Here is a 24,472-nt window from a genome sequence, read left to right as displayed (position 1 = left end):
CTTTCTGACTATAAGCACTTGAAATCTCCTCTGATTTTAAGGCAAAAGATTCAAATGTACTGTTTCCATATCTCCTATTTTCATCCTGCTCTGGAATGAGACAACATTTAGCAATCGTTTTTATACATAACATAAGAAACGTACATTATTCTTTTGAATCTGTTGTTGGATTATTATTTGGGTGGGAAATTATGTTTTCTTCTTTTCTTGGTCCACGTTTGTGTTTTTGTAATGCATGATCACTGACACGTTTGAATTCTTTTTGTGTAAGATTTCTTTTAAACCGAATCACAATAATAATAAAAATAATGACAATGAATAAAGAGTTAAGTTCAAACGTGAGAACATCGATGTCCTCTGGGCACACTATGAGAACCTGAAATTCATCACTGCAGACCAGGAGCGTTACTCCTTGGAAGTAATCCATTACTTAGAATTGGTTTCCTTTTCTGTTTGAGGGTTTGTGAAAACTGAAATGGCACCAACACCGGAAGCAAGGGGTGGGATACCCCCTCCCGATCTCCCGTGGTGCGATGAAAGCGGAGGCATCGTGGACTACGCCATGGGTGAGACACTGGTGCTTCCTAGTACGATAATGTAACCTTGTGAAGGAAAGTACATTGCCCACACAAAATAAGAGACCCTCCAAGTATTGGTGGCAGTTTTGTGAGACTTAAGGGCGCTGCGTTCTTCCCTGTGTGAAGCTATTATTTGTTGTCACCCATGTACAGAGTGAGTGAATGACTGACAGTGAAGCTGAACTCAACCACCACCCCATTGGCTTTTTTTGTCCAATGTGTAGAGTATCTGAAGGGGGGCTTCTGTGCTCCTGAGAATGTGAGGCAGGGTATGCTGCTGCTATTGCAATGTGAACATTCCTCCAGTGAGAGCAGCATGTCCTAAGTGGGGATGTTGGTTGCAGACTACCTGCTCTCAGGGTATGGCCAGGGAGACGCCATGAAACCCGTGCAAGAGATGTAGATTCAGGAGAGAGAGAGTCCACTAATACAGAAAGCAAGATCAGTTCCCACAATGTGAGTGGTGACCCTCACGCAGGTCAAACCAGTGAACACAAACTGTTTTATTGGTGCCACCAGTAAGTAAAAATAGAAGAAGGCGTTCACATGTGCGTATGGTGCATAGTTCTTGACACTTTCTGTCATTGTGATGATGCTTTCCTCACGAAGTGCCACTTTATCAAATGCCTTATCATATCATTTCATTTCTGAAAGTCACATTGACGCATACTATGTTTCAAATTGGCACTACTCTATGTTGGAGCGGAGTAACAGAAGAGTGATAGGTGCTGGACTTGGTGAAGAAGGCAATTCAGGGCCCCCCCCGCCCCCTTGGACTGAGGCACACAAACTCTGCACATTTGCGGAGAGCTGCAGAGAGGAGCAGCTGAGCAGCATAAAGGCAGAAGCAACAGGAAAGGAGGTGAGAGTGAAAGGTCACGGGAGAGGCACCATCAGAGGTGAACAAGTGTGGGGTGTCAAAAAAGGAGGCGTAGGAAACGTGAGGTGATCAGCCAGCCAGTCTGTAAAGCTGACTGGCCATTAACAAAAGTCCAACTCCTTAAAGATGGCACAAGGTTTTTCATCAGAGTGGGATGTGAATATGAAAGGCCAAGATTTGGAATGGCTATTGTGGCATAGAATCCTTCACCTTCTTAATGTACTGTATACCACCAGCAACACTGGCTCTGTGGTGAGTTTAGTGGTGGCCTGAAAAAGGATACAGCCACCGCCCTGAAACAGATTAAGGTGTCTCTGCCTAAAACTCTGACCAGAAGACAGCACATCACTCTAAAGCTCCTGATGTTAGGGGTGCAGAGGCTGAGCAGAAGACAGCACATCCCTCTAAAGCTCCTGACACTAGGGGTGCAGAGGCTGAGCAGAAGACGGCACATCACTCTAAAGCTCCTGATGCTAGGGGTGCAGAGGCTGAGCGGAAGACAGCACATCACTCTCACTCTAAAACTCCTGACGCTAGGGGTGCAGAGGCTGAGCAGAAGACGGCACATCACTCTAAAGCTCCTGATGCTAGGGGTGCAGAGGCTGAGCGGAAGACAGCACATCACTCTCACTCTAAAGCTCCTGACGCTAGGGGTGCAGAGGCTGAGCAGAAGACGGCACATCCCTCTAAAGCTCCTGACACTAGAGGTGCAGAGGCTGAGCAGAAGGCAGCACATCACTCTAAAGCTCCCGATGAGGGGTCCAGAGGCTGAACAGAAGACGGTAAATCACTCTACAGCTCCGGATGCTAGGAGTGCAGAGGCTGAACAGAAGACCGCACAGAACTGTAAAGCACCTGATGCTAGGGGTGCAGAGGCTGAGCAGAAGACGACACATCACTCTAAAGCTCCTGATGCCAGGGGTGCAGAGGCTGAGCAGAAGACGGCACATCACTCTAAAGCTCCTGACGCTAGGGGTGCAGAGGCTGAGCGGAAGACAGCACATCACTCTAAAGCTCCTGACACTAGGGGTGCAGAGGCTGAGCAGAAGACGGCACATCACTCTAAAGCTCCTGACGCCAGGGGTGCAGAGGCTGAGCAGAAGACGGCACATCACTCTAAAGCTCCTGACGCTAGGGGTGCAGAGGCTGAGCAGAAGACGGCACATCACTCTAAAGCTCCTGATGTTAGGGGTGCAGAGGCTGAGCAGAAGACGGCACATCACTCTAAAGCTCCTGATGCTAGGGGTGCAGAGGCTGAGCCGAAGACGGCACTTCACTCTAAAGCTCCTGATGCTAGGGGTGCAGAGGCTGAGCAGAAGACGGCACATCACTCTAAAGCTCCTGATGCTAGGGGTGCAGAGGCTGAGCAGAAGACGGCACATCACTCTAAAGCTCCTGATGCTAGGGGTGCAGAGGCTGAGCAGATGACAGCACATCACTCTAAAGCTCCGGATGCTAGGGGTGCAGAGGCTGAGCAGAAGACGGCACATCACTCTAAAGCTCCTGATGCTAAGAGTGCAGAGGCTGAGCAGATGACGGCACATCACTCTAAAGCTCCTGATGCTAGCCGTGCAGAGGCTGAGCAGATGACGGCACATCACTCTTGCTAGGGGTGCAGAGGCTGAGCAGAAGACGGCACATCACTCTAAAGCTCCTGACACTAGGGGTGCAGAGGCTGAGCAGAAGACGGCACATCACTCTAAAGCTCCTGACACTAGGGGTGCAGAGGCTGAGCAGAAGATGGCACATCACTCTAAAGCTCCTGACACTAGGGGTGCAGAGGCTGAACAGAAGACGGCACATCAAGGGGTGCAGAGGCTGAGCAGAAGACGGCACATCACTCTAAAGCTCCTGATGCTAGGGGTGCAGAGGCTGAGCGGAAGACAGTACATCACTCTAAAGCTCCTGACACTAGGGGTGCAGAGGCTGAACAGAAGACGGCACATCAAGGGGTGCAGAGGCTGAGCAGAGGACGGCACATCACTCTAAAGCTCCTGATGCTAGGGGTGCAGAGGCTGAGCAGAAGACGGCACATCAAGGGGTGCAGAGGCTGAGCAGAAGAGGGCACATCACTCTAAAGCTCCTGATGCTAGGGGTGCAGAGGCTGAGCGGAAGACAGTACATCACTCTAAAGATCCTGACACTAGGGGTGCAGAGGCTGAGCAGAAGACGGCACATCACTCTAAAGCTCCTGATGCTAGGGGTGCAGAGGCTGAGCAGAAGACGGCACATCACTCTAAAGCTCCTGATGCTAGGGGTGCAGAGGCTGAGCAGAAGACGGCACATCACTCTAAAGCTCCTGATGCTAGGGGGGCAGAGGCTGAGCAGAAGACGGCACATCACTCTAAAGGTCCTGATGCTAGAGGTGCAGAGGCTGAACAGAAGACAGCACATCACTGTAAAGCTCCTGATGCCAGGGGTGCAGAGGCTGAATAGAAGACGGCACATTACTGTAAAGCTCCTGGTGCCAGGGGTGCAGAGGCTGAACAAAAGACGGCACATCACTGTAAAGCTCCTGATGCCAGGGGTGCAGAGACTGAACAGAAGACAGTACATCACTCTAAAGCTCCTGATTAGGGGTGCAGAGGCTGAGCAGAAGACGACACCACTCTAAAGCTCCTGATTAGGGGTGCAGAGGCTGAGCAGAAGGCGACACATCACTCTAAAGCTCCTGATGCTAGGGGTGCAGAGGCTGAGCAGACGACGACACATCACTCTAAAGCTCCTGATGCTAGGGGTGCAGAGGCTGAGCAGAAGACGGCACTTCACACTAAAGCTCCTGATGCTAGGGGTGCAGAGGCTGAGCAGAAGACGGCACATCACTCTAAAGCTCCTGATGCCAGGGGTGCAGAGGCTGAGCAGAAGACGGCACATCACTCTAAAGCTCCTGACACTAGGGGTGCAGAGGCTGAGCAGAAGATGGCACATCACTCTAAAGCTCCTGACACTAGGGGTGCAGAGGCTGAACAGAAGACGGAACATCACTCTAAAGCTCCTGATGCTAGGGGTGCAGAAGACGGCACATCAAGGGGTGCAGAGGCTGAGCAGAAGACGGCACATCACTCTAAAGCTCCTGATGCTAGGGGTGCAGAGGCTGAGCAGAAAGCACATCCCTCTAAAGCTCCTGAAGCTAGGGGTGCAGAGGCTGAGCAGAAGACGGCAAATCCCTCTAAAGCTCCTGAAGTTAGGAGTGCAGAGGCTGAGCAGAAGAGAGCACATCACTCTAAAGCTCCTGATGTTAGGGGTGCAGAGGCTGAGCAGAAGACAGCACATCCCCCTAAAGCTCCTGACACTAAGGGTGCAGCTGCTGAGCAGAAGACAACACATCACTCTAAAGCCCCTGATGCTAGGGGTGCAGAGGCTGAGCAGAAGACGGCACATCACTCTAAAGCTCCTGATGCTAGGGGTGCAGAGGCTGAACAGAAGACAGCACATCACTGTAAAGCTCCTGGTGCCAGGGGTGCAGAGGCTGAACAAAAGACGGCACATCACTGTAAAGCTCCTGGTGCCAGGGGTGCAGAGGCTGAACAAAAGACGGCACATCACTGTAAAGCTCCTGATGCCAGGGGTGCAGAGGCTGAACAGAGACGGCACATCACTGTAAAGCTCCTGGTGCCAGGGGTGCAGAGGCTGAACAAAAGACGGCACATCACTGTAAAGCTCCTGATGCCAGGGGTGCAGAGGCTGAACAGAAGACAGCACATCACTCTAAAGCTCCTGACGCTAGGGGTGCAGAGGCTGAGCAGAAGACGGCACTTAACACTAAAGCTCCTGACACTAGGAGTGCAGAGGCTGAGCAGAAGACGGCACATCACACTAAAGCTCCTGACGCTAGGGGTGCACAGGATGAGCAGAAGACGGCACTTCCACTGTAAAGCTCCTGATGCTAGGGGTGCAGAGGCTGAGCAGAAGACGGCACATAAAGCTCCTGATGCTAGGGGTGCAGAGGATGAACAGAAGACGGTACTTCCACTGTAAAGCTCCTGATGCCAGGGGTGCAGCGGTTGAGCTCAAGATGGCACATCACTCTAAAGCTCATGATGCCAGGGTTGCAGAGGCTGAGCAGAAGACAGCACATCACTCTAAAGCTCCTGATGCTAGGGGTGCAGAGGCTGAGCAGAAGACGACACATCACTCTAAAGCTCCTGATGCTAGGGGTGCAGAGGCTGAGCAGAAGACAGCACATCACTCTAAAGCTCCTGATGCTAGGGGTGCAGAGGCTGAGCAGAAGACGACACATCACTCTAAAGCTCCTGATTAGGGGTGCAGAGGCTGAGCAGAAGGCGACACATCACTCTAAAGCTCCTGATGCTAGGGGTGCAGAGGCTGAGCAGAAGACGGCACATCACTCTAAAGCTCCTGATGCTAGGGGTGCAGAGGCTGAGCAGAAGACGGCACTTCACACTAAAGCTCCTGACACTAGGAGTGCAGAGGCTGAGCAGAAGACGGCACATCACACTAAAGCTCCTGATGCTAGGGGTGCAGAGGCTGAACAGAAGACTACACATCACTCTAAAGCTCCTGATTAGGGGTGCAGAGGCTGAGCAGAAGGCGACACATCACTCTAAAGCTCCTGATGCTAGGGGTACAGAGGCTGAGCAGAAGACGACACATCACTCTAAAGCTCCTGATGCTAGGGGTGCAGAGGCTGAACAGAAGACGACACATCACTCTAAAGCTCCTGATTAGGGGTGCAGAGGCTGAGCAGAAGGCGACACATCACTCTAAAGCTCCTGATGCTAGGGGTGCAGAGGCTGAGCAGAAGACGACACATCACTCTAAAGCTCCTGATGCTAGGGGTGCAGAGGCTGAGCAGAAGACAGCACATCACTCTAAAGCTCCTGATGCTAGGGGTGCAGAGGCTGAGCAGAAGACGACACATCACTCTAAAGTTCCTGATGCTAGGGGTGCAGAGGCTGAGCAGAAGACGGCACTTCACACTAAAGCTCCTGACACTAGGAGTGCAGAGGCTGAGCAGAAGACGGCACATCACACTAAAGCTCCTGACGCTAGGGGTGCAGAGGCTGAACAGAAGACAGCACATCACCCTAAAGCTCCTGACGCTAGGGGTGCAGAGGATGAGCAGAAGACGGCACTTCCACTGTAAAGCTCCTGATGCTAGGGGTGCAGAGGCTGAGCAGAAGACGGCACATAAAGCTCCTGATGCTAGGGGTGCAGAGGATGAACAGAAGACGGCACTTCCACTGTAAAGCTCCTGATGCCAGGGGTGCAGCGGTTGAGCTCAAGATGGCACATCACTCTAAAGCTCATGATGCCAGGGTTGCAGAGGCTGAGCAGAAGACAGCACATCACTCTAAAGCTCCTGATGCTAGGGGTGCAGAGCTGAACAGAAGACAGCACATGACTCTAAAGCTCCTGACGCTAGGGGTGCAGAGGCTGAAGAGAAGACGGCACATAACTCTAAAGCTCCTGATGCTAGGGGGGCAGAGGCTGAGCAGAAGATGGCATACCACTCTAAAGCAACTGATTCTAGGGATGCAGAGGCTGAACCGAAGACGGCACATCACTCTAAAGCTCTTGACACTAGGGGTGCAGAGGCTGAGCAGAAGACGGCACTTCATTCTACAGCTCCTGATGCTAGGGGTGCAGAGGCAGAGCAGAAGATGGCATATCACTCTAAAGCAACTGATGCTAGGGATGCAGAGGCTGAACCGAAGACAGCACATCACTCTAAAGCTCCTGATGCTACGGGGGCAGAGGCTGAGCAGAAGACGGCACTTCATTCTACAGCTCCTGATGCTAGGGGTGCAGAGGCTGAACCGAAGACGACACATCACTCTAAAGCTCCGGACACTAGGGGTGCAGAGGCTGAGCAGAAGATGGCACTTCATTCTACTGCTCCTGATGCTAGGGGTGCAGAGGCTGAGCAGAAGACAGCACATCACTCTAAAGCTCCTGGCGTTTGGGGTGCAGAGGTTGAGCCGAAGACAGCACATCACTCTAAAGCTCCCGATGAGGGGTGCAGAGGCTGAACAGAAGACGGTACATCACTCTACAGCTCCTGATGCTAGGAGTGCAGAGGCTGAACAGAAGACAGCACATCACTGTAAAGCACCTGATGCTAGGGGTGCAGAGGCTGAGCAGAAGACGACACATCACTAAAGCTCCTGATGTCAGGGGTGCAGAGGCTGAGCAGAAGATGGCACCTCACTCTAAAGCTCCTGATGCTAGGAGTGCAGAGGCTGAACAGAAGACCGCACAGAACTGTAAAGCACCTGATGCTAGGGGTGCAGAGGCTGAGCAGAAGACGACACATCACTCTAAAGCTCCTGATGCCAGGGGTGCAGAGGCTGAGCAGAAGATGGCATATCACTCTAAAGCTCCTGATGCCAGGGGTGCAGAGGCTGAGCAGAAGATGGCATATCACTCTAAAGCTCCTGATGCTAGGGGTGCAGAGGCTGAGCAGAAGACGACACATCACTCTAAAGCTCCTGATGCTAGGGGTGCAGAGGCTGAGCAGAAGACGACACATCACTCTAAAGCTCCTGACGCTAGGGGTGCAGAGGCTGAACAGAAGACAGCACATCACACTAAAGCTCCTGACACTAGGGGTGCAACGGTTGAGCTCAAGATGGCACATCACTCTAAAGCTCCTGATGCTAGGGGTGCAGAGGCTGAGCTGAAGACGGCACCTCACTCTAAAGCTCCTGATGCTAGGGGTGCAGAGGCTGAGCAGAAGACGACACATCACTCTAAATCTCCTGACGCTAGGGGTGCAGAGGCTGAACCGAAGACGGCACATCACTCTAACGCAACTGATGCTAGGGGTGCAGAGGCTGAACAGAAGACAGCACATCCCTCTAAAGCTCCTGATGTTAGGGGTGCAGAGGCTGAGCCGAAGACAGCACATCACTCTAAAGCTCCCGATGAGGGGTGCAGAGGCTGAACAGTAGACGGTACATCACTCTACAGCTCCTGATGCTAGGAGTGCAGAGGCTGAACAGAAGACAGCACATCACTGTAAAGCACCTGATGCTAGGGGTGCAGAGGCTGAGCAGAAGATGGCACCTCACTCTAAAGCTCCTGATGCTAGGGGTGCAGAGGCTGAGCAGAAGACGGCACCTCACTCTAAAGCTCCTGATGCTAGGGGTGCAGAAGCTGAGCAGAAGACGGCACATCACTCTAAAGCTCCTGATGCTAGGGGTGCAGAGGCTGAACAGAAGACGGCACATCACTCTAAAGCTCCTGATGCTAGGGGTGCAGAGGCTGAACAGAAGACGGCACATCACTCTACAGCTCCTGATGCTAGGGGTGCAGAGGCTGAACAGAAGACAGCACATCACTCTAAAGCTCCTGACACTAGGGGTGCAGAGGTTGAGCAGAAGATGGCATATCACTCTAAAGCAACTGATGCTAGGGCTGCAGAGGCTGAACCGAAGACGGCATATCACTCTAAAGCAACTGATGCTAGGGGTGCAGAGGCTGAACCGAAGACGGCACATCACTCTAAAGCTCCTGATGCTAGGGGTGCAGAGGCTGAACAGAAGACAGCACATCACTCTAAAGCTCCTGACGCTAGGGGTGCAGAGGCTGAGCAGAAGACAGCACATCACTCTAAAGCTCCTGATGCTAGGGGTGCAGAGGCTGAGCAGGAGACAGCACATCACTTTAAATCTCCTGATACTAGGGGTGCAGAGGCTGAACAGAAGACAGTACATCACTCTAAAGCTCCTGATGCTAGGGGTGCAGCGGCTGAGCAGAAGATGGCATATCACTCTAAAGCACCTGATGCTAGGGGTGCAGAGGCTGAACAGAAGACAGCACATCACACTAAAGCTCCTGACACTAGGGGTGCAGCGGTTGAGCTCAAGATGGCACATCACTCTAAAGCTCCTGATGCTAGGGGTGCAGAGGCTGAGCAGAAGATGGCACCTCACTCTAAACCTCCTGATGCTAGGGTTCAGAGGCTGAGCAGAAGACAGCACATCACCCTAAAGCTCATGATGCTAGGGGTGCAGAGGCTGAACAGAAGACAGCACATCACTCTAAAGCTCCTAATGCTAGGGGTGTAGAGGCTGAACAGAAGACAACACATCACTCTAAAGCTCCTGACGCTAGGGGTGCAGAGGCTGAGCAGAAGACAGCACATCACTCTAAAGCTCCTGACCCTAGGGGGGCAGAGGCTGAGCAGAAGACAGAACATCACTCTAAAGTTCCTGACACTAGGGGGGGCAGAGGCTGAGCAGAAGACAGCACATCACTCTAAAGCTCCTGAAACTAGGGGGGGGGGGCAGAGGCTGAGCAGACGACAGCACATCACTCTAAAGCTCCTGGCGTTTGGGGTGCAGAGGTTGAGCCGAAGGAGCACATCACTCTAAAGCTCCTGATTCTGGGGTGCAGAGGCTGAACAGAAGACGGTAAATCACTCTACAGCTCCGGATGCTAGGAGTGCAGAGGCTGAACAGAAGACCGCACAGAACTGTAAAGCACCTGATGCTAGGGGTGCAGAGGCTGAGCAGAAGACGACACATCACTCTAAAGCTCCTGATGCCAGGGGTGCAGAGGCTGAGCAGAAGATGGCATATCACTCTAAAGCTCCTGATGCCAGGGGTTCAGAGGCTGAGCAGAAGATGGCATATCACTCTAAAGCTCCTGATGCTAGGGGTGCAGAGGCTGAGCAGAAGACGACACATCACTCTAAAGCTCCTGATGCTAGGGGTGCAGAGGCTGAGCAGAAGACGACACATCACTCTAAAGCTCCTGACGCTAGGGGTGCAGAGGCTGAACAGAAGACAGCACATCACACTAAAGCTCCTGACACTAGGGGTGCAACGGTTGAGCTCAAGATGGCACATCAATCTAAAGCTCCTGATGCTAGGGGTGCAGAGGCTGAGCTGAAGACGGCACCTCACTCTAAAGCTCCTGATGCTAGGGGTGCAGAGGCTGAGCAGAAGACGACACATCACTCTAAATCTCCTGACGCTAGGGGTGCAGAGGCTGAACCGAAGACGGCACATCACTCTAACGCAACTGATGCTAGGGGTGCAGAGGCTGAACAGAAGACAGCACATCCCTCTAAAGCTCCTGATGTTAGGGGTGCAGAGGCTGAGCAGAAGACAGCCCATAACACTAAAGCTCCTGATGCTAGGGGTGCAGAGGCTGAACAGAAGACAGTACATCACTCTAAAGCTCCTGATGCTAGGGGTGCAGAGGCTGAGCAGAAGACGGCACATCACTGTAAAGCTCCTGACGCTAGGGGTGCAGAGGCTGAGCAGAAGACAGCACATCACTCTAAAGCTCCTGACACTAGGGGTGTAGAGGCTGAACCGAAGACGGCACTTCATTCTACAGCTCCTGATGCTAGGGGTGCAGAGGCTGAGCAGAAGACGGCACTTCATTCTACAGCTCCTGATGCTAGGGGTGCACAGGCTGAACCGAAGACAGCACATCACTCTAAAGCTCCTGACACTAGGGGTGCAGAGGCTGAGCAGAAGACAGCACATCACTCTAAAGCTCCTGATGCTAGGGGTGCAGAGGCTGAGCAGAAGACAGCACATCACTCTAAAGCTCCTGACGCTAGGGGTGCAGAGGCTGAGCAGAAGACAGCACATCACTCTAAAGCTCCTGACGCTAGGGGTGCAGAGGCTGAGCAGAAGACAGCACATCACTCTAAGCTCCTGGCGCTTCGGGTGCAGAGGTTGAGAAGAAGACAGCACATCACTCTAAAGCTCCTGATGTCAGGGGTATAGAGGCTGAACAGAAGATGGCACATCACTCTAAAGCTCCTGATTCTAGGGGTGCAGAGGCTGAACAGAAGACGGTACATCACTCTACAGCTCCTGATGCTAGGGGTGCAGAAGCTGAACAGAAGACAGCACATCACTCTAAAGCTCCTGATGTTAGGGGTGCAGAGGCTGAACAGGAGACAGCACATTACTCTAAAGCTCCTGACACTAGGGGTGCAGAGGCTGAACAGAAGACAGCACATCACTCTAAAGCTCCTGATGCTAGGGGTGCAGAGGCTGAGCAGGAGACAGCACATTACTCTAAAGCTCCTGACACTAGGGGTGCAGAGGCTGAACAGAAGACAGCACATCACCCTAAAGCTCCTGAAACTAGGGGGCAGAGGCTGAGCAGATGACAGCACATTACTCTAAAGCTCCTGATGCTAGGGGTGCAGAGGCTGAGCAGAAGATGGCATATCACTCTAAAGCAACTGATGCAAGGGGTGCAGAGGCTGAGCAGAAGACGGCACATCACTCTAAAGCTCCTGATGCTAGGGGTGCAGAGGCTGAGCAGAAGATGGCACATCGCTGTAAAGCTCCTGATGCTAGGGGTGCAGAGGCTGAGCAGAAGACGGCACATCACTCTAAAGCTCTTGATGCTAGGTGTGCAGAGGCTGAACAGAAGACAGCACATCACTCTAAAGCTCCTGACACTAGGGCTGGAGAGGTTGATCCCAAGATGGCACATCACTCTAAAGCTCCTGACACTAGGGTTGTAGAGGTTGAGCAGAAGACGGCACATCACTCTAAAGCTCCTGATTAGGGGTGCAGAGGCTGAGCAGAAGACGACACATCACTCTAAAGCTCCTGTTGCTAGGGGTGCAGAAACTGAGCAGACGACAGCACATCACACTAAATTTCCTGACACTAGGGGTGCAGAGGCTGAGCAGAAGACGGCACTTCATTCTAAAGCTCCTGATGAGGGGTGCAGAGGCTGAGCAGAAGACGGCACATCACTCTAAAGCTCCTGACACTGGGGGTGCAGAGGTTGAGCAGAAGATGGCACTTTATTCTACAGCTCCTAATGAGGGGTGCAGAGGCTGAACAGAAGATGGCACATCACTCTAAAGCTCCTGACACTAGGGGTGCAGAGGCTGAACAGAAAAGAGCACATCACTCTAAAGCTCCTTATGCTAGGGGTGCAGAGGCTGAAGAGAAGACGGTACATCACTCTAAAGCTCCTGATGAGGGGTGCAGAGGCTGAGCAGAAGACGGCACATCACTCTAAAGCTCCTGACACTAGGGGTGCAGAGGTTGAGCAGAAGACAGCACATCACTCTAAAGCTCCTGACGCTAGGGGTGCAGAGGCTGAGCAGAAGACGGCACATCACTCTAAAGCTCCTGACACTAGAGGTGCAGCGGCTGAGCAGAAGACAGCACATCACTCTAAAGCTCCTGACACTAGGGGTGCAGAGGCTGAACAGAAGACGGTACATCACTCTAAAGCTCCTGATGAGGGGTGCAGAGGCTGAGCAGAAGACGGCACATCACTCTAAAGCTCCTGACGCTAGGGGTGCAGAGGCTGAGCAGAAGTCCAAGTAGATTATATCAAGATAGTCCCAATGGGCAGGTTTACCAAGCCCCACTGTTTCTTTAAATGGCATGAACCATTGTAATTGAAGAGGCTACTCTTAAGGGGATGAGGATGAAGTCATTTACAGGCCAACACTGTGCTAAAATGATGGTCTACGATGCTCCAAGCTGTAGTGCTGATTCTGTAAAGAAAGCCTGTATAGTGTGAATTGATGTTGAAAGAGATTGCATGGAAAGATTGTTGGCATTGAGGGGTAACATGAAAACGCCTTCTGTAAAATGCCTTGTGACAAAAGGCCCCTGTTATGGACGACAAGCGAGAAAGGGTTAAAGGTTAAAGAAATGCAGTAAAGGAGTCTTTGGTAAGGATGGATATCAACCTGAATATAATGCGGGTGTTTGTGCACCTCCTTTGCCCGACACTGGGGAGGCTTATCTATATATTCTCATCACATACAAACCCTGAAGTCACAGTACTCAGACAGAAGGGTCATGTCATAGGTGATACTGAGAAAGCATTAGTCAAAAACATGTTTTTACCTTGAAAGCGCAGTTGCTTCTTGGCATATTTTTACTTGGTCACCTAACAGCCTCCACCTCTGATCCTAAGATGTTGATCCTGTGTAGTCGGTGGACAAGTCTCTGCTGTTTGGTACCGTTTTCGAGAAGTGTGCGCTTTTGTAGTTTTCCCCATTTATGTTTACGCTGAGGGCAGGTATGTGAATGCTGTGAAGGCTAATGGCACTGGCCTGAGTGCAGGTATGTGAATGGTGTGAGTGCTAATTACACTGGCCTGAGTGCAGGTATGTGAATGGTGTGAGTTCTAATGACACTGGCCTGAGTGCAGGTATGTGAATGGTTTGAGTGCTAATGACACTAGCCTGAGTGCAGGTATGTGAATGGTGTGAATGCTAATGACACTAGCCTGAGTGCAGGTATGTGAATGGTGTGAGTGCTTATGACACTAGCCTGAGTGCAGGTATGTGAATGGTGCCAGTGCTAATGACACTAGCCTGAGTGCAGGTATGTGAATGGTGTGAATGCTAATGACACTAGCCTGAGTGCAGGTATGTGAATGGTGTGAGTGCTAATGACACTAGCCTGAATGCAGGTATGTGAATGGTGCCAGTGCTAATGACACTAGCCTGAGTGCAGGTATGTGAATGGTGTGAATGCTAATGACACTAGCCTGAGTGCAGGTATGTGAATGGTGTGAGTGCTAATGACACTAGCCTGAGTGCAGGTATGTGAATGGTGCCAGTGCTAATGACACTAGCCTGAGTGCAGGTATGTGAATGGTGTGCGTGCTAATGACACTCGCCTGAATGCAGGTATGTGAATGGTGTGAATGCTAATGACACTAGCCTGAGTGCAGGTATGTGAATGGTGCCAGTGCTAATGACACTAGCCTGAGTGCAGATATGTGAATGGTGTGAATGCTAATGACACTAGCCTGAGTGCAGGTATGTGAATGGTGTGAGTGCTAATGACACTAGCCTGAGTGCAGGTATGTGAATGGTGCCAGTGCTAATGACACTAGCCTGAGTGCAGGTATGTGAATGGTGTGCGTGCTAATGACACTAGCCTGAATGCAGGTATGTGAATGCTGTGAATGCTAATGACACTAGCCTGAGTGCAGGTATGTGAATGGTGTGAGTGCTAATGACACTAGCCTGAGTGCAGGTATGTGAATGGTTCCAGTGCTAATGACACTAGCCTGAGTGCAGGTATGTGAATGGTGTGAATGCTAATGCCACTATCCTGCGTGCAAGTATGTGAATGGTGCGAGTGCTAATGACACTAGCCTGAGTGCAGGTATGTGAATGATGTGAATGCTAATGACACTAGCCTGAGTGCAGGTATGTGAATGGTTTCAGTGCTAATGACACTAGCCTGAGTGCAGGTATGTGAATGGTTTCAGTGCTAATGACACTAGCCTGAGTGCAGGTATGTGAATGGTTTCAGTGCTAATGACACTAGCCTTAGTGCAGGTATGTGAATGGTGCGAGTGCTAATGACACTAGCCTGAGTGCAGGTATGTGAATGCTAATGACACTAGCCTGAGCGCAGGTATGTATGGTTTCAGTGCTAATGACACTAGCCTGAGTGCAGGTATGTGAATGGTTTCAGTGCTAATGACACTAGCCTGAGTGCAGGTATGTGAATGGTTTCAGTGCTAATGGCACTAGCCTGAGTGCAGGTATGTGAATGGTTCCAGTGCTAATGACACTAGCCTGAGTGCAGGTATGTGAATGTTTTCAGTGCTAATGACACTAGCCTGAGTGCAGGTATGTGAATGTTTTCAGTGCTAATGACACTAGCCTGAGTGCAGGTATGTGAATGGTTTCAGTGCTAATGACACTAGCCTGAGTGCAGGTATGTGAATGGTTTCAGTGCTAATGGCACTAGCCTGAGTGCAGGTATGTGAATGGTTTCAGTGCTAATGACACTAGCCTGAGTGCAGGTATGTGAATGGTGTGAGTGCTAATGACACTAGCCTGAGTGCAGGTATGTGAATGGTGCCAGTGCTAATGACACTAGCCTGAGTGCAGGTATGTGAATGGTGTGAATGCTAATGACACTAGCCTGAGTGCAGGTATGTGAATGGTGTGAGTGCTAATGACACTAGCCTGAGTGCAGGTATGTGAATGGTGCCAGTGCTAATGACACTAGCCTGAGTGCAGGTATGTGAATGGTGTGCGTGCTAATGACACTCGCCTGAATGCAGGTATGTGAATGGTGTGAATGCTAATGACACTAGCCTGAGTGCAGGTATGTGAATGGTGCCAGTGCTAATGACACTAGCCTGAGTGCAGGTATGTGAATGGTGTGAATGCTAATGACACTAGCCTGAGTGCAGGTATGTGAATGGTGTGAGTGCTAATGACACTAGCCTGAGTGCAGGTATGTGAATGGTGCCAGTGCTAATGACACTAGCCTGAGTGCAGGTATGTGAATGGTGTGCGTGCTAATGACACTAGCCTGAATGCAGGTATGTGAATGCTGTGAATGCTAATGACACTAGCCTGAGTGCAGGTATGTGAATGGTGTCAGTGCTAATGACACTAGCCTGAGTGCAGGTATGTGAATGGTTCCAGTGCTAATGACACTAGCCTGAGTGCAGGTATGTGAATGGTGTGAATGCTAATGCCACTATCCTGCGTGCAAGTATGTGAATGGTGCGAGTGCTAATGACACTAGCCTGAGTGCAGGTATGTGAATGATGTGAATGCTAATGACACTAGCCTGAGTGCAGGTATGTGAATGGTTTCAGTGCTAATGACACTAGCCTGAGTGTAGGTATGTGAATGGTTTCAGTGCTAATGACACTAGCCTGAGTGCAGGTATGTGAATGGTTTCAGTGCTAATGACACTAGCCTGAGTGCAGGTATGTGAATGGTGCGAGTGCTAATGACACTAGCCTGAGTGCAGGTATGTGAATGCTAATGACACTAGCCTGAGCGCAGGTATGTATGGTTTCAGTGCTAATGACACTAGCCTGAGTGCAGGTATGTGAATGGTTTCAGTGCTAATGACACTAGCCTGAGTGCAGGTATGTGAATGGTTTCAGTGCTAATGGCACTAGCCTGAGTGCAGGTATGTGAATGGTTTCAGTGCTAATGACACTAGCCTGAGTGCAGGTATGTGAATGTTTTCAGTGCTAATGACACTAGCCTGAGTGCAGGTATGTGAATGGTGCGAGTGCTAATGACACTAGCCTGAGTGCAGGTATGTGAATGATGTGAATGCTAATGACACTAGCCTGAGTGCAGGTATGTGAATGGTTTCAGTGCTAATGACACTAGCCTGAGTGCAGGTATGTGAATGGTGTGAATGCTAATGACACTAGCCTGATTGCAGGTATGTGAATGGTGTGAATGCTAATGACACTAGCCTGAGTGCAGGTATGTGAATGGTGTGAATGCTAATGACACTAGCCTGAGTGCAGGTATGTGAATGGTTTCAGTGCTAATGGCACTATCCTGAGTGCAGGTATGTGAATGGTGTGAATGCTAATGACACTAGCCTGAGTGCAGGTATGTGAATGGTGTGAATGCTAATGACACTAGCCTGAGTACAGGTATGTGAATGGTGTGAGTGCTAATGACATTAGCCTGAGTGCAGGTATGTGAATGGTGTGAATGCTTATGACACTAGCCTGAGTGCAGGTATGTGAATGGTGTGAATGTTAATGTCACTATCCTGCGTGCAAGTATGTGAATGGTGCGAGTGCTAATGACACTAGCCTGAGTGCAGGTATGTGAATGATGTGAATGCTAATGACACTAGCCTGAGTGCAGGTATGTGAATGGTTTCAGTGCTAATGACACTAGCCTGAGTGCAGGTATGTGAATGGTATTAATGCTAATGACACTAGCCTGAGTGCAGGTATGTGAATGGTGTGAATGCTAATGACACTAGCCTGAGTACAGGTATGTGAATGGTATTAATGCTAATGACACTAGCCTGAGTGCAGGTATGTGAATGGTGTGAATGCTAATGGCACTAGCCTGAGTGCAGGTATGTGAATGGTTTCAGTGCTAATGCCACTAGCCTGAGTGCAGGTATGTGAATGGTTTCAGTGCTAATGACACTAGCCTGAGTGCAGGTATGTGAATGGTGTGAATGCTAATGACACTAGCCTGAGTGCAGGTATGTGAATGGTTTCAGTGCTAATGACACTAGCCTGAGTGCAGGTATGTGAATGGTATTAATGCTAATGACACTAGCCTGAGTGCAGGTATGTGAATGGTGTGAATGCTAATGGCACTAGCCTGAGTGCAGGTATGTGAATGGTTTCAGTGCTAATGCCACTAGCCTGAGTGCAGGTATGTGAATGGTTTCAGTGCCAATGCCACTAGCCTGAGTGCAGGTATGTGAATGGTGTGAATGCTAATGCCACTAGCCTGAGTGCAGGTATGTGAATGGTGTGAATGCTAATGACACTAGCCTGAGTGCAGTTATGTGAATGGTGTGCATGCTAATGACACTAGCCTGAGTGCAGGTATGTGAATGGTGTGAATGCTAATGACACTAGCCTGAGTGCAGGTATGTGAATGGTATGAATGCTAATGACACTAGCCTGATTGCAGGTATGTGAATGGTGTGAATGCTAATGACACTAGCCTGAGTGCAGGTATGTGAATGGTTTCAGTGCTAATGACACTAGCCTGAGTGCAGGTATGTGAATGGTTTCAGTGCTAATGACACTAGCCTGAGTGCAGGTATGTGAATGGTTTCAGTGCTAATGACACTAGCCTGATTGCAGGTATGGGAATGGTGTGAATGCTAATGACACTAGCCTGAGTGCAGGTATGTGAATGGTTTCAGTGCTAATGACACTAGCCTGAGTGCAGGTATGTGAATGGTTTCAGTGCTAATGACACTAGCCTGAGTGCAGGTATGTGAATGGTTTCAGTGCTAATGACACTAGCCTGATTGCAGGTATGTGAATGGTGTGAATGCTAATGACACTAGCCTGAGTGCAGGTATGTGAATGGTATGAATGCTAATGACACTAGCCTGATTGCAGGTATGTGAATGGTGTGAATGCTAATGACACTAGCCTGAGTGCAGGTATGTGAATGGTTTCAGTGCTAATGACACTAGCCTGAGTGCAGGTATGTGAATGGTGTGAATGCTAATGACACTAGCCTGAGTGCAGGTATGTGAATGGTTTCAGTGCTAATGACACTAGCCTGAGTGCAGGTATGTGAATGGTGTGAATGCTAATGACACTAGCCTGAGTACAGGTATGTGAATGGTATTAATGCTAATGACACTAGCCTGAGTGCAGGTATGTGAATGGTGTGAATGCTAATGACACTAGCCTGATTGCAGGTATGTGAATGCTAATGACACTAGCCTGAGTGCAGGTATGTGAATGGTGTGAGTGCTAATGCCACTAGCCTGAGTGCAGGTATGTGAATGGTGTGAATGCTAATGACACTAGCCTGAGTACAGGTATGTGAATGGTTTCAGTGCTAATGCCGCTAGCCTGAGTGCAGGTATATGAATGGTGTGAATGCTAATGACACTAGCCTGAGTACAGGTATGTGAATGGTTTCAGTGCTAATGACACTAGCCTGAGTGCAGGTATGTGAATGGTTTCAGTGCTAATGACACTAGCCTGAGTGCAGGTATGTGAATGGTTTCAGTGCTAATGACACTAGCCTGAGTGCAGGTATGTGAATGGTGCGAGTGCTAATGACACTAGCCTGAGTGCAGGTATGTGAATGATGTGAATGCTAATGACACTAGCCTGAGTGCAGGTATGTGAATGGTTTCAGTGCTAATGACACTAGCCTGAGTGCAGGTATGTGAATGATTTCAGTGGTAATGACACTAGCCTGAGTGCAGGTATGTGAATGGTTTCAGTGCTAATGACACTAGCCTGAGTGCAGGTATGTGAATGGTGCGAGTGCTAATGACACTAGCCTGAGTGCAGGTATGTGAATGATGTGAATGCTAATGACACTAGCCTGAGTGCAGGTATGTGAATGGTTTCAGTGCTAATGACACTAGCCTGAGTGCAGGTATGTGAATGGTGTGAATGCTAATGACACTAGCCTGAGTGCAGGTATGTGAATGGTGTGAATGCTAATGACACTAGCCTGAGTGCAGGTATGTGAATGGTTTCAGTGCTAATGGCACTATCCTGAGTGCTGGTATGTGAATGGTGTGAATGCTAATGACACTAGCCTGAGTGCAGGTATGTGAATGGTGTGAATGCTAATGACACTAGCCTGAGTGCAGGTATGTGAATGGTGTGAATGCTAATGACACTAGCCTGAGTGCAGTTATGTGAATGGTATTAATGCTAATGACACTAGCCTGAGTGCAGTTATGTGAATGGTGTGCGTGCTAATGACACTAGCCTGAGTGCAGGTATGTGAATGGTGTGAATGCTAATGACACTAGCCTGAGTACAGGTATGTGAATGGTATTAATGCTAATGGCACTATCCTGAGTGCAGGTATGTGAATGGTGTGAATGCTAATGACACTAGCCTGAGTGCAGGTATGTGAATGGTATTAATGCTAATGGCACTAGCCTGAGTGCAGGTATGTGAATGGTGTGAATGCTAATGCCACTAGCCTGAGTGCAGGTATGTGAATGGTTTCAGTGCTAATGCCACTAGCCTGAGTGCAGGTATGTGAATGGTGTGAATGCTAATGACACTAGCCTGAGTGCAGGTATGTGAATGGTGTGAATGCTAATGACACTAGCCTGAGTGCAGGTGTGTGAATGGTGTGAATGCTAATGGCACTATCCTGAGTGCAGGTATGTGAATGGTTTGACTGCTAATGACACTAGCCTGAGTGCAGGTATGTGAATGATGTGAATGCTAATGACACTAGCCTGAGTGCAGGTATGTGAATGGTTTCAGTGCTAATGACACTAGCCTGAGTGCAGGTATGTGAATGGTGTGAATGCTAATGACACTAGCCTGAGTACAGTTATGTGAATCGTATTAATGCTAATGGCACTATCCTGAGTGCAGGTATGTGAATGGTGTGAATGCTAATGACACTAGCCTGATTGCAGGTATGTGAATGGTGTGAATGCTAATGTCACTATCCTGAGTGCAGGTATGTGAATGGTGTGAATGCTAATGACACTAGCCTGAGTGCAGGTATGTGAATGGTGTGAATGCTAATGACACTATCCTGATTGCAGGTATGTGAATGGTGTGAATGCTAATGTCACTATCCTGAGTGCAGGTATGTGAATGGTTTCAGTGCTAATGACACTAGCCTGAGTGCAGGTATGTGAATGGTGTGAATGCTAATGACACTAGCCTGAGTGCAGGTATGTGAATGATGTGAATGCTAATGACACTAGCCTGAGTGCAGGTATGTGAATGGTTTCAGTGCTAATGACACTAGCCTGAGTGCAGGTATGTGAATGGTATCAATGCTAATGACACTAGCCTGAGTGCAGGTATGTGAATGGTGTGAATGCTAATGACACTAGCCTGAGTGCAGGTATGTGAATGGTATTAATGCTAATGACACTAGCCTGAGTGCAGGTATGTGAATGGTGTGAATGCTAATGACACTAGCCTGAGTGCAGGTATGTGAATGGTATTAATGCTAATGACACTAGCCTGAGTGCAGGTATGTGAATGGTGTGAATGCTAATGGCACTAGCCTGAGTGCAGGTATGTGAATGGTGTGAATGCTAATGGCACTAGCCTGAGTGCAGGTATGTGAATGGTTTCAGTGCTAATGCCACTAGCCTGAGTGCAGGTATGTGAATGGTTTCAGTGCTAATGACACTAGCCTGAGTACAGGTATGTGAATGGTATTAATGCTAATGACACTAGCCTGAGTACAGGTATGTGAATGGTATTAATGCTAATGACACTAGCCTGATTGCAGGTATGTGAATGGTGTGAATGCTAATGTCACTATCCTGAGTGCAGGTATGTGAATGGTGCGAGTGCTAATGACACTAGCCTGAGTGCAGGTATGTGAATGGTGTGCATGCTAATGACACTAGCCTGAGTGCAGGTATGTGAATGGTTTCAGTGCTAATGACACTAGCCTGAGTGCAGGTATGTGAATGGTATTAATGCTAATGACACTAGCCTGAGTGCAGGTATGTGAATGGTGTGAATGCTAATGACACTAGCCTGAGTGCAGGTATGTGAATGGTATTAATGCTAATGACACTAGCCTGAGTGCAGGTATGTGAATGGTGTGAATGCTAATGCCACTAGCCTGAGTGCAGGTATGTGAATGGTGCGAATGCTAATGCCACTAGCCTGAGTGCAGTTATGTGAATGGTGTGCATGCTAATGACACTAGCCTGAGTGCAGGTATGTGAATGGTGTGAATGCTAATGACACTAGCCTGAGTGCAGGTATGTGAATGGTGTGCATGCTAATGACACTAGCCTGAGTGCAGTTATGTGAATGGTGTGCGTGCTAATGACACTAGCCTGAGTGCAGGTATGTGAATGGTGTGAATGCTAATGACACTAGCCTGAGTGCAGGTATATGAATGGTGTGAATGCTAATGACACTAGCCTGAGTGCAGGTATGTGAATGCTGTGAAGGCTAATGGCACTGGCCTGAGTGCAGGTATGTGAATGGTGTGAGTGCTAATGCCACTGGCCTGATTGCAGTTATGTGAATGGTGTGAATGCTAATGACACTAGCCTGAGTGCAGGTATGTGAATGGTGTGAATGCTAATGACACTAGCCTGCGTGCAGGAATGTGAATGCTAATGCCACTAGCCTGCGTGCAGGTATGTGAATGGTGTGCGTGCTAATGACACTAGCCTGCGTGCAGGTATGTGAATGGCTGAATGCTAATTCCACTAGCCTGCGTGCAGGTATGTGAATGGTATTGACACTAGCCTGCGTGCAGGTATGTGAATGGTTTGAGTGCTAATGACACTAGCCTGAGTGCAGGTATTTTAATGGTATGAATGCTAATGCCACTAACCTGAGTGAAGGTATGTGAATGGTTTGAGTGCTAATGACACTAGCCTGAGTGCAGGTATATGAATGGTGTGAATGCTAATGACACTAGCCTGAGTGCAGGTATGTGAATGGTGTGAATGCTAATGACACTGGCCTGAGTGCAGGTATGTGAATGGTTTGAGTGCTAATGACACTAGCCTCAGTGCAGGTATGTGAATGGTTTGAATGCTAATGCCACTAGCCTGCGTGCAGGTATGTGAATGGTGTGAGTGCTAATGACACTAGCCTGAGTGCAGGTATGTGAATGGTGTGAATGCTAATGACACTAGCCTGAGTGCAGTTATGTGAATGGTATTAATGCTAATGACACTAGCCTGAGTGCAGGTATGTGAATGGTGTGAATGCTAATGCCACTAGCCTGAGTGCAGGTATGTGAATGGTGTGAATGCAAATGCCACTAGCCTGAGTGCAGGTATGTGAATGTTGTGAATGCTAATGCCACTAGCCTGAGTGCAGGTATGTGAATGGTGTGAATGCTAATGCCACTAGCCTGAGTGCAGGTATGTGAATGGTGTGAATGCTAATGCCACTAGCCTGAGTGCAGGTATGTGAATGGTGTGAATGCTAATGACACTAGCCTGAGTGCAGTTATGTGAATGGTATTAATGCTATTGACACTAGCCTGAGTGCAGTTATGTGAATGGTGTGCGTGCTAATGACACTAGCCTGAGTGCAGGTATGTGAATGGTGTGAATGCTAATGCCACTAGCCTGAGTGCAGGTATGTGAATGGTGTGAATGCTAATGACACTAGCCTGAGTGCAGTTATGTGAATGGTATTAATGCTAATGACACTAGCCTGAGTGCAGGTATGTGAATGGTGTGAATGCTAATGCCACTAGCCTGAGTGCAGGTATGTGAATGGTGTGAATGCTAATGCCACTAGCCTGAGTGCAGGTATGTGAATGGTGTGAATGCTAATGCCACTAGCCTGAGTGCAGGTATGTGAATGGTGTGAATACTAATGACACTAGCCTGAGTGCAGTTATGTGAATGGTGTGCATGCTAATGACACTAGCCTGAGTGCAGGTATATGAATGGTGTGAATGCTAATGACACTAGCCTGAGTGCAGGTATGTGAATGGTGTGAATGCTAATGACACTAGCCTGAGTGCAGGTATGTGAATGGTGTGCATGCTAATGACACTAGCCTGAGTGCAGTTATGTGAATGGTGTGCGTGCTAATGACACTAGCCTGAGTGCAGGTATGTGAATGGTGTGAATGCTAATGACACTAGCCTGAGTGCAGGTATATGAATGGTGTGAATGCTAATGACACTAGCCTGAGTGCAGGTATGTGAATGCTGTGAAGGCTAATGGCACTGGCCTGAGTGCAGGTATGTGAATGGTGTGAGTGCTAATGACACTGGCCTGATTGCAGTTATGTGAATGGTGTGAATGCTAATGACACTAGCCTGAGTGCAGGTATGTGAATGGTGTGAATGCTAATGACACTAGCCTGCGTGCAGGAATGTGAATGCTAATGCCACTAGCCTGCGTGCAGGTATGTGAATGGTGTGCGTGCTAATGACACTAGCCTGCGTGCAGGTATGTGAATGGTTGAATGCTAATTCCACTAGCCTGCGTGCAGGTATGTGAATAGTTTGAGTGCTAATGGCACTAGCCTGAGTGCAGGTATGTGAATGGTGCGAGTACTAATGACACTAGCCTGAGTGCAGGTATTTGAATGGTGTGAATGCTAATGACACTAGCCTGAATGCAGGTATGTGAATGGTGTGAATGCTAATGACACTAGCCTGAGTGCAGGTATGTGAATGGTATTGACACTAGCCTGCGTGCAGGTATGTGAATGGTTTGAGTGCTAATGACACTAGCCTGAGTGCAGGTATTTTAATGGTATGAATGCTAATGCCACTAACCTGAGTGATGGTATGTGAATGGTTTGAGTGCTAATGACACTAGCCTGAGTGCAGGTATATGAATGTTGTGAATGCTAATGACACTAGCCTGAGTGCAGGTATGTGAATGGTGTGAATGCTAATGACACTGGCCTGAGTGCAGGTATGTGAATGGTTTGAGTGCTAATGACACTAGCCTGAGTGCAGGTATGTGAATGGTTTGAATGCTAATGCCACTAGCCTGCGTGCAGGTATGTGAATGGTGTGAGTGCTAATGACACTAGCCTGAGTACAGGTATGTGAATGGTGTGAGTGCTAATGACACTAGCCTGAGTGCAGGTATGTGAATGGTGTGAATGCTAATGACACTAGCCTGCGTGCAGG

At 49.2% G+C, this 24,472-nt stretch overlaps 1 protein-coding gene across 1 annotated transcript in view; it reads left to right on the top strand.

The window, feature by feature from the left end:
* LOC138528239 (zinc finger protein 850-like) overlaps positions 1-24,472 on the top strand; it is a 160,025-nt gene that overhangs the window by 117,361 nt on the left and 18,192 nt on the right. The window contains exon 6 of the mRNA XM_069639695.1: positions 459-566. Within this exon, the coding sequence (XP_069495796.1) occupies positions 459-566 (108 nt within the window). The remainder of the gene's footprint in view (positions 1-458; positions 567-24,472) is intronic.

This window comes from Ambystoma mexicanum, chromosome 7q (assembly GCF_040938575.1).
Source record: "Ambystoma mexicanum isolate Mex_15411 chromosome 7q, UKY_AmexF1_1, whole genome shotgun sequence".
NCBI classification, from domain to species: Eukaryota; Metazoa; Chordata; class Amphibia; order Caudata; family Ambystomatidae; genus Ambystoma; species Ambystoma mexicanum.
Note: the sequence above shows the minus strand (reverse complement) of the source record. Positions and strands in the feature narration are given on the sequence as shown.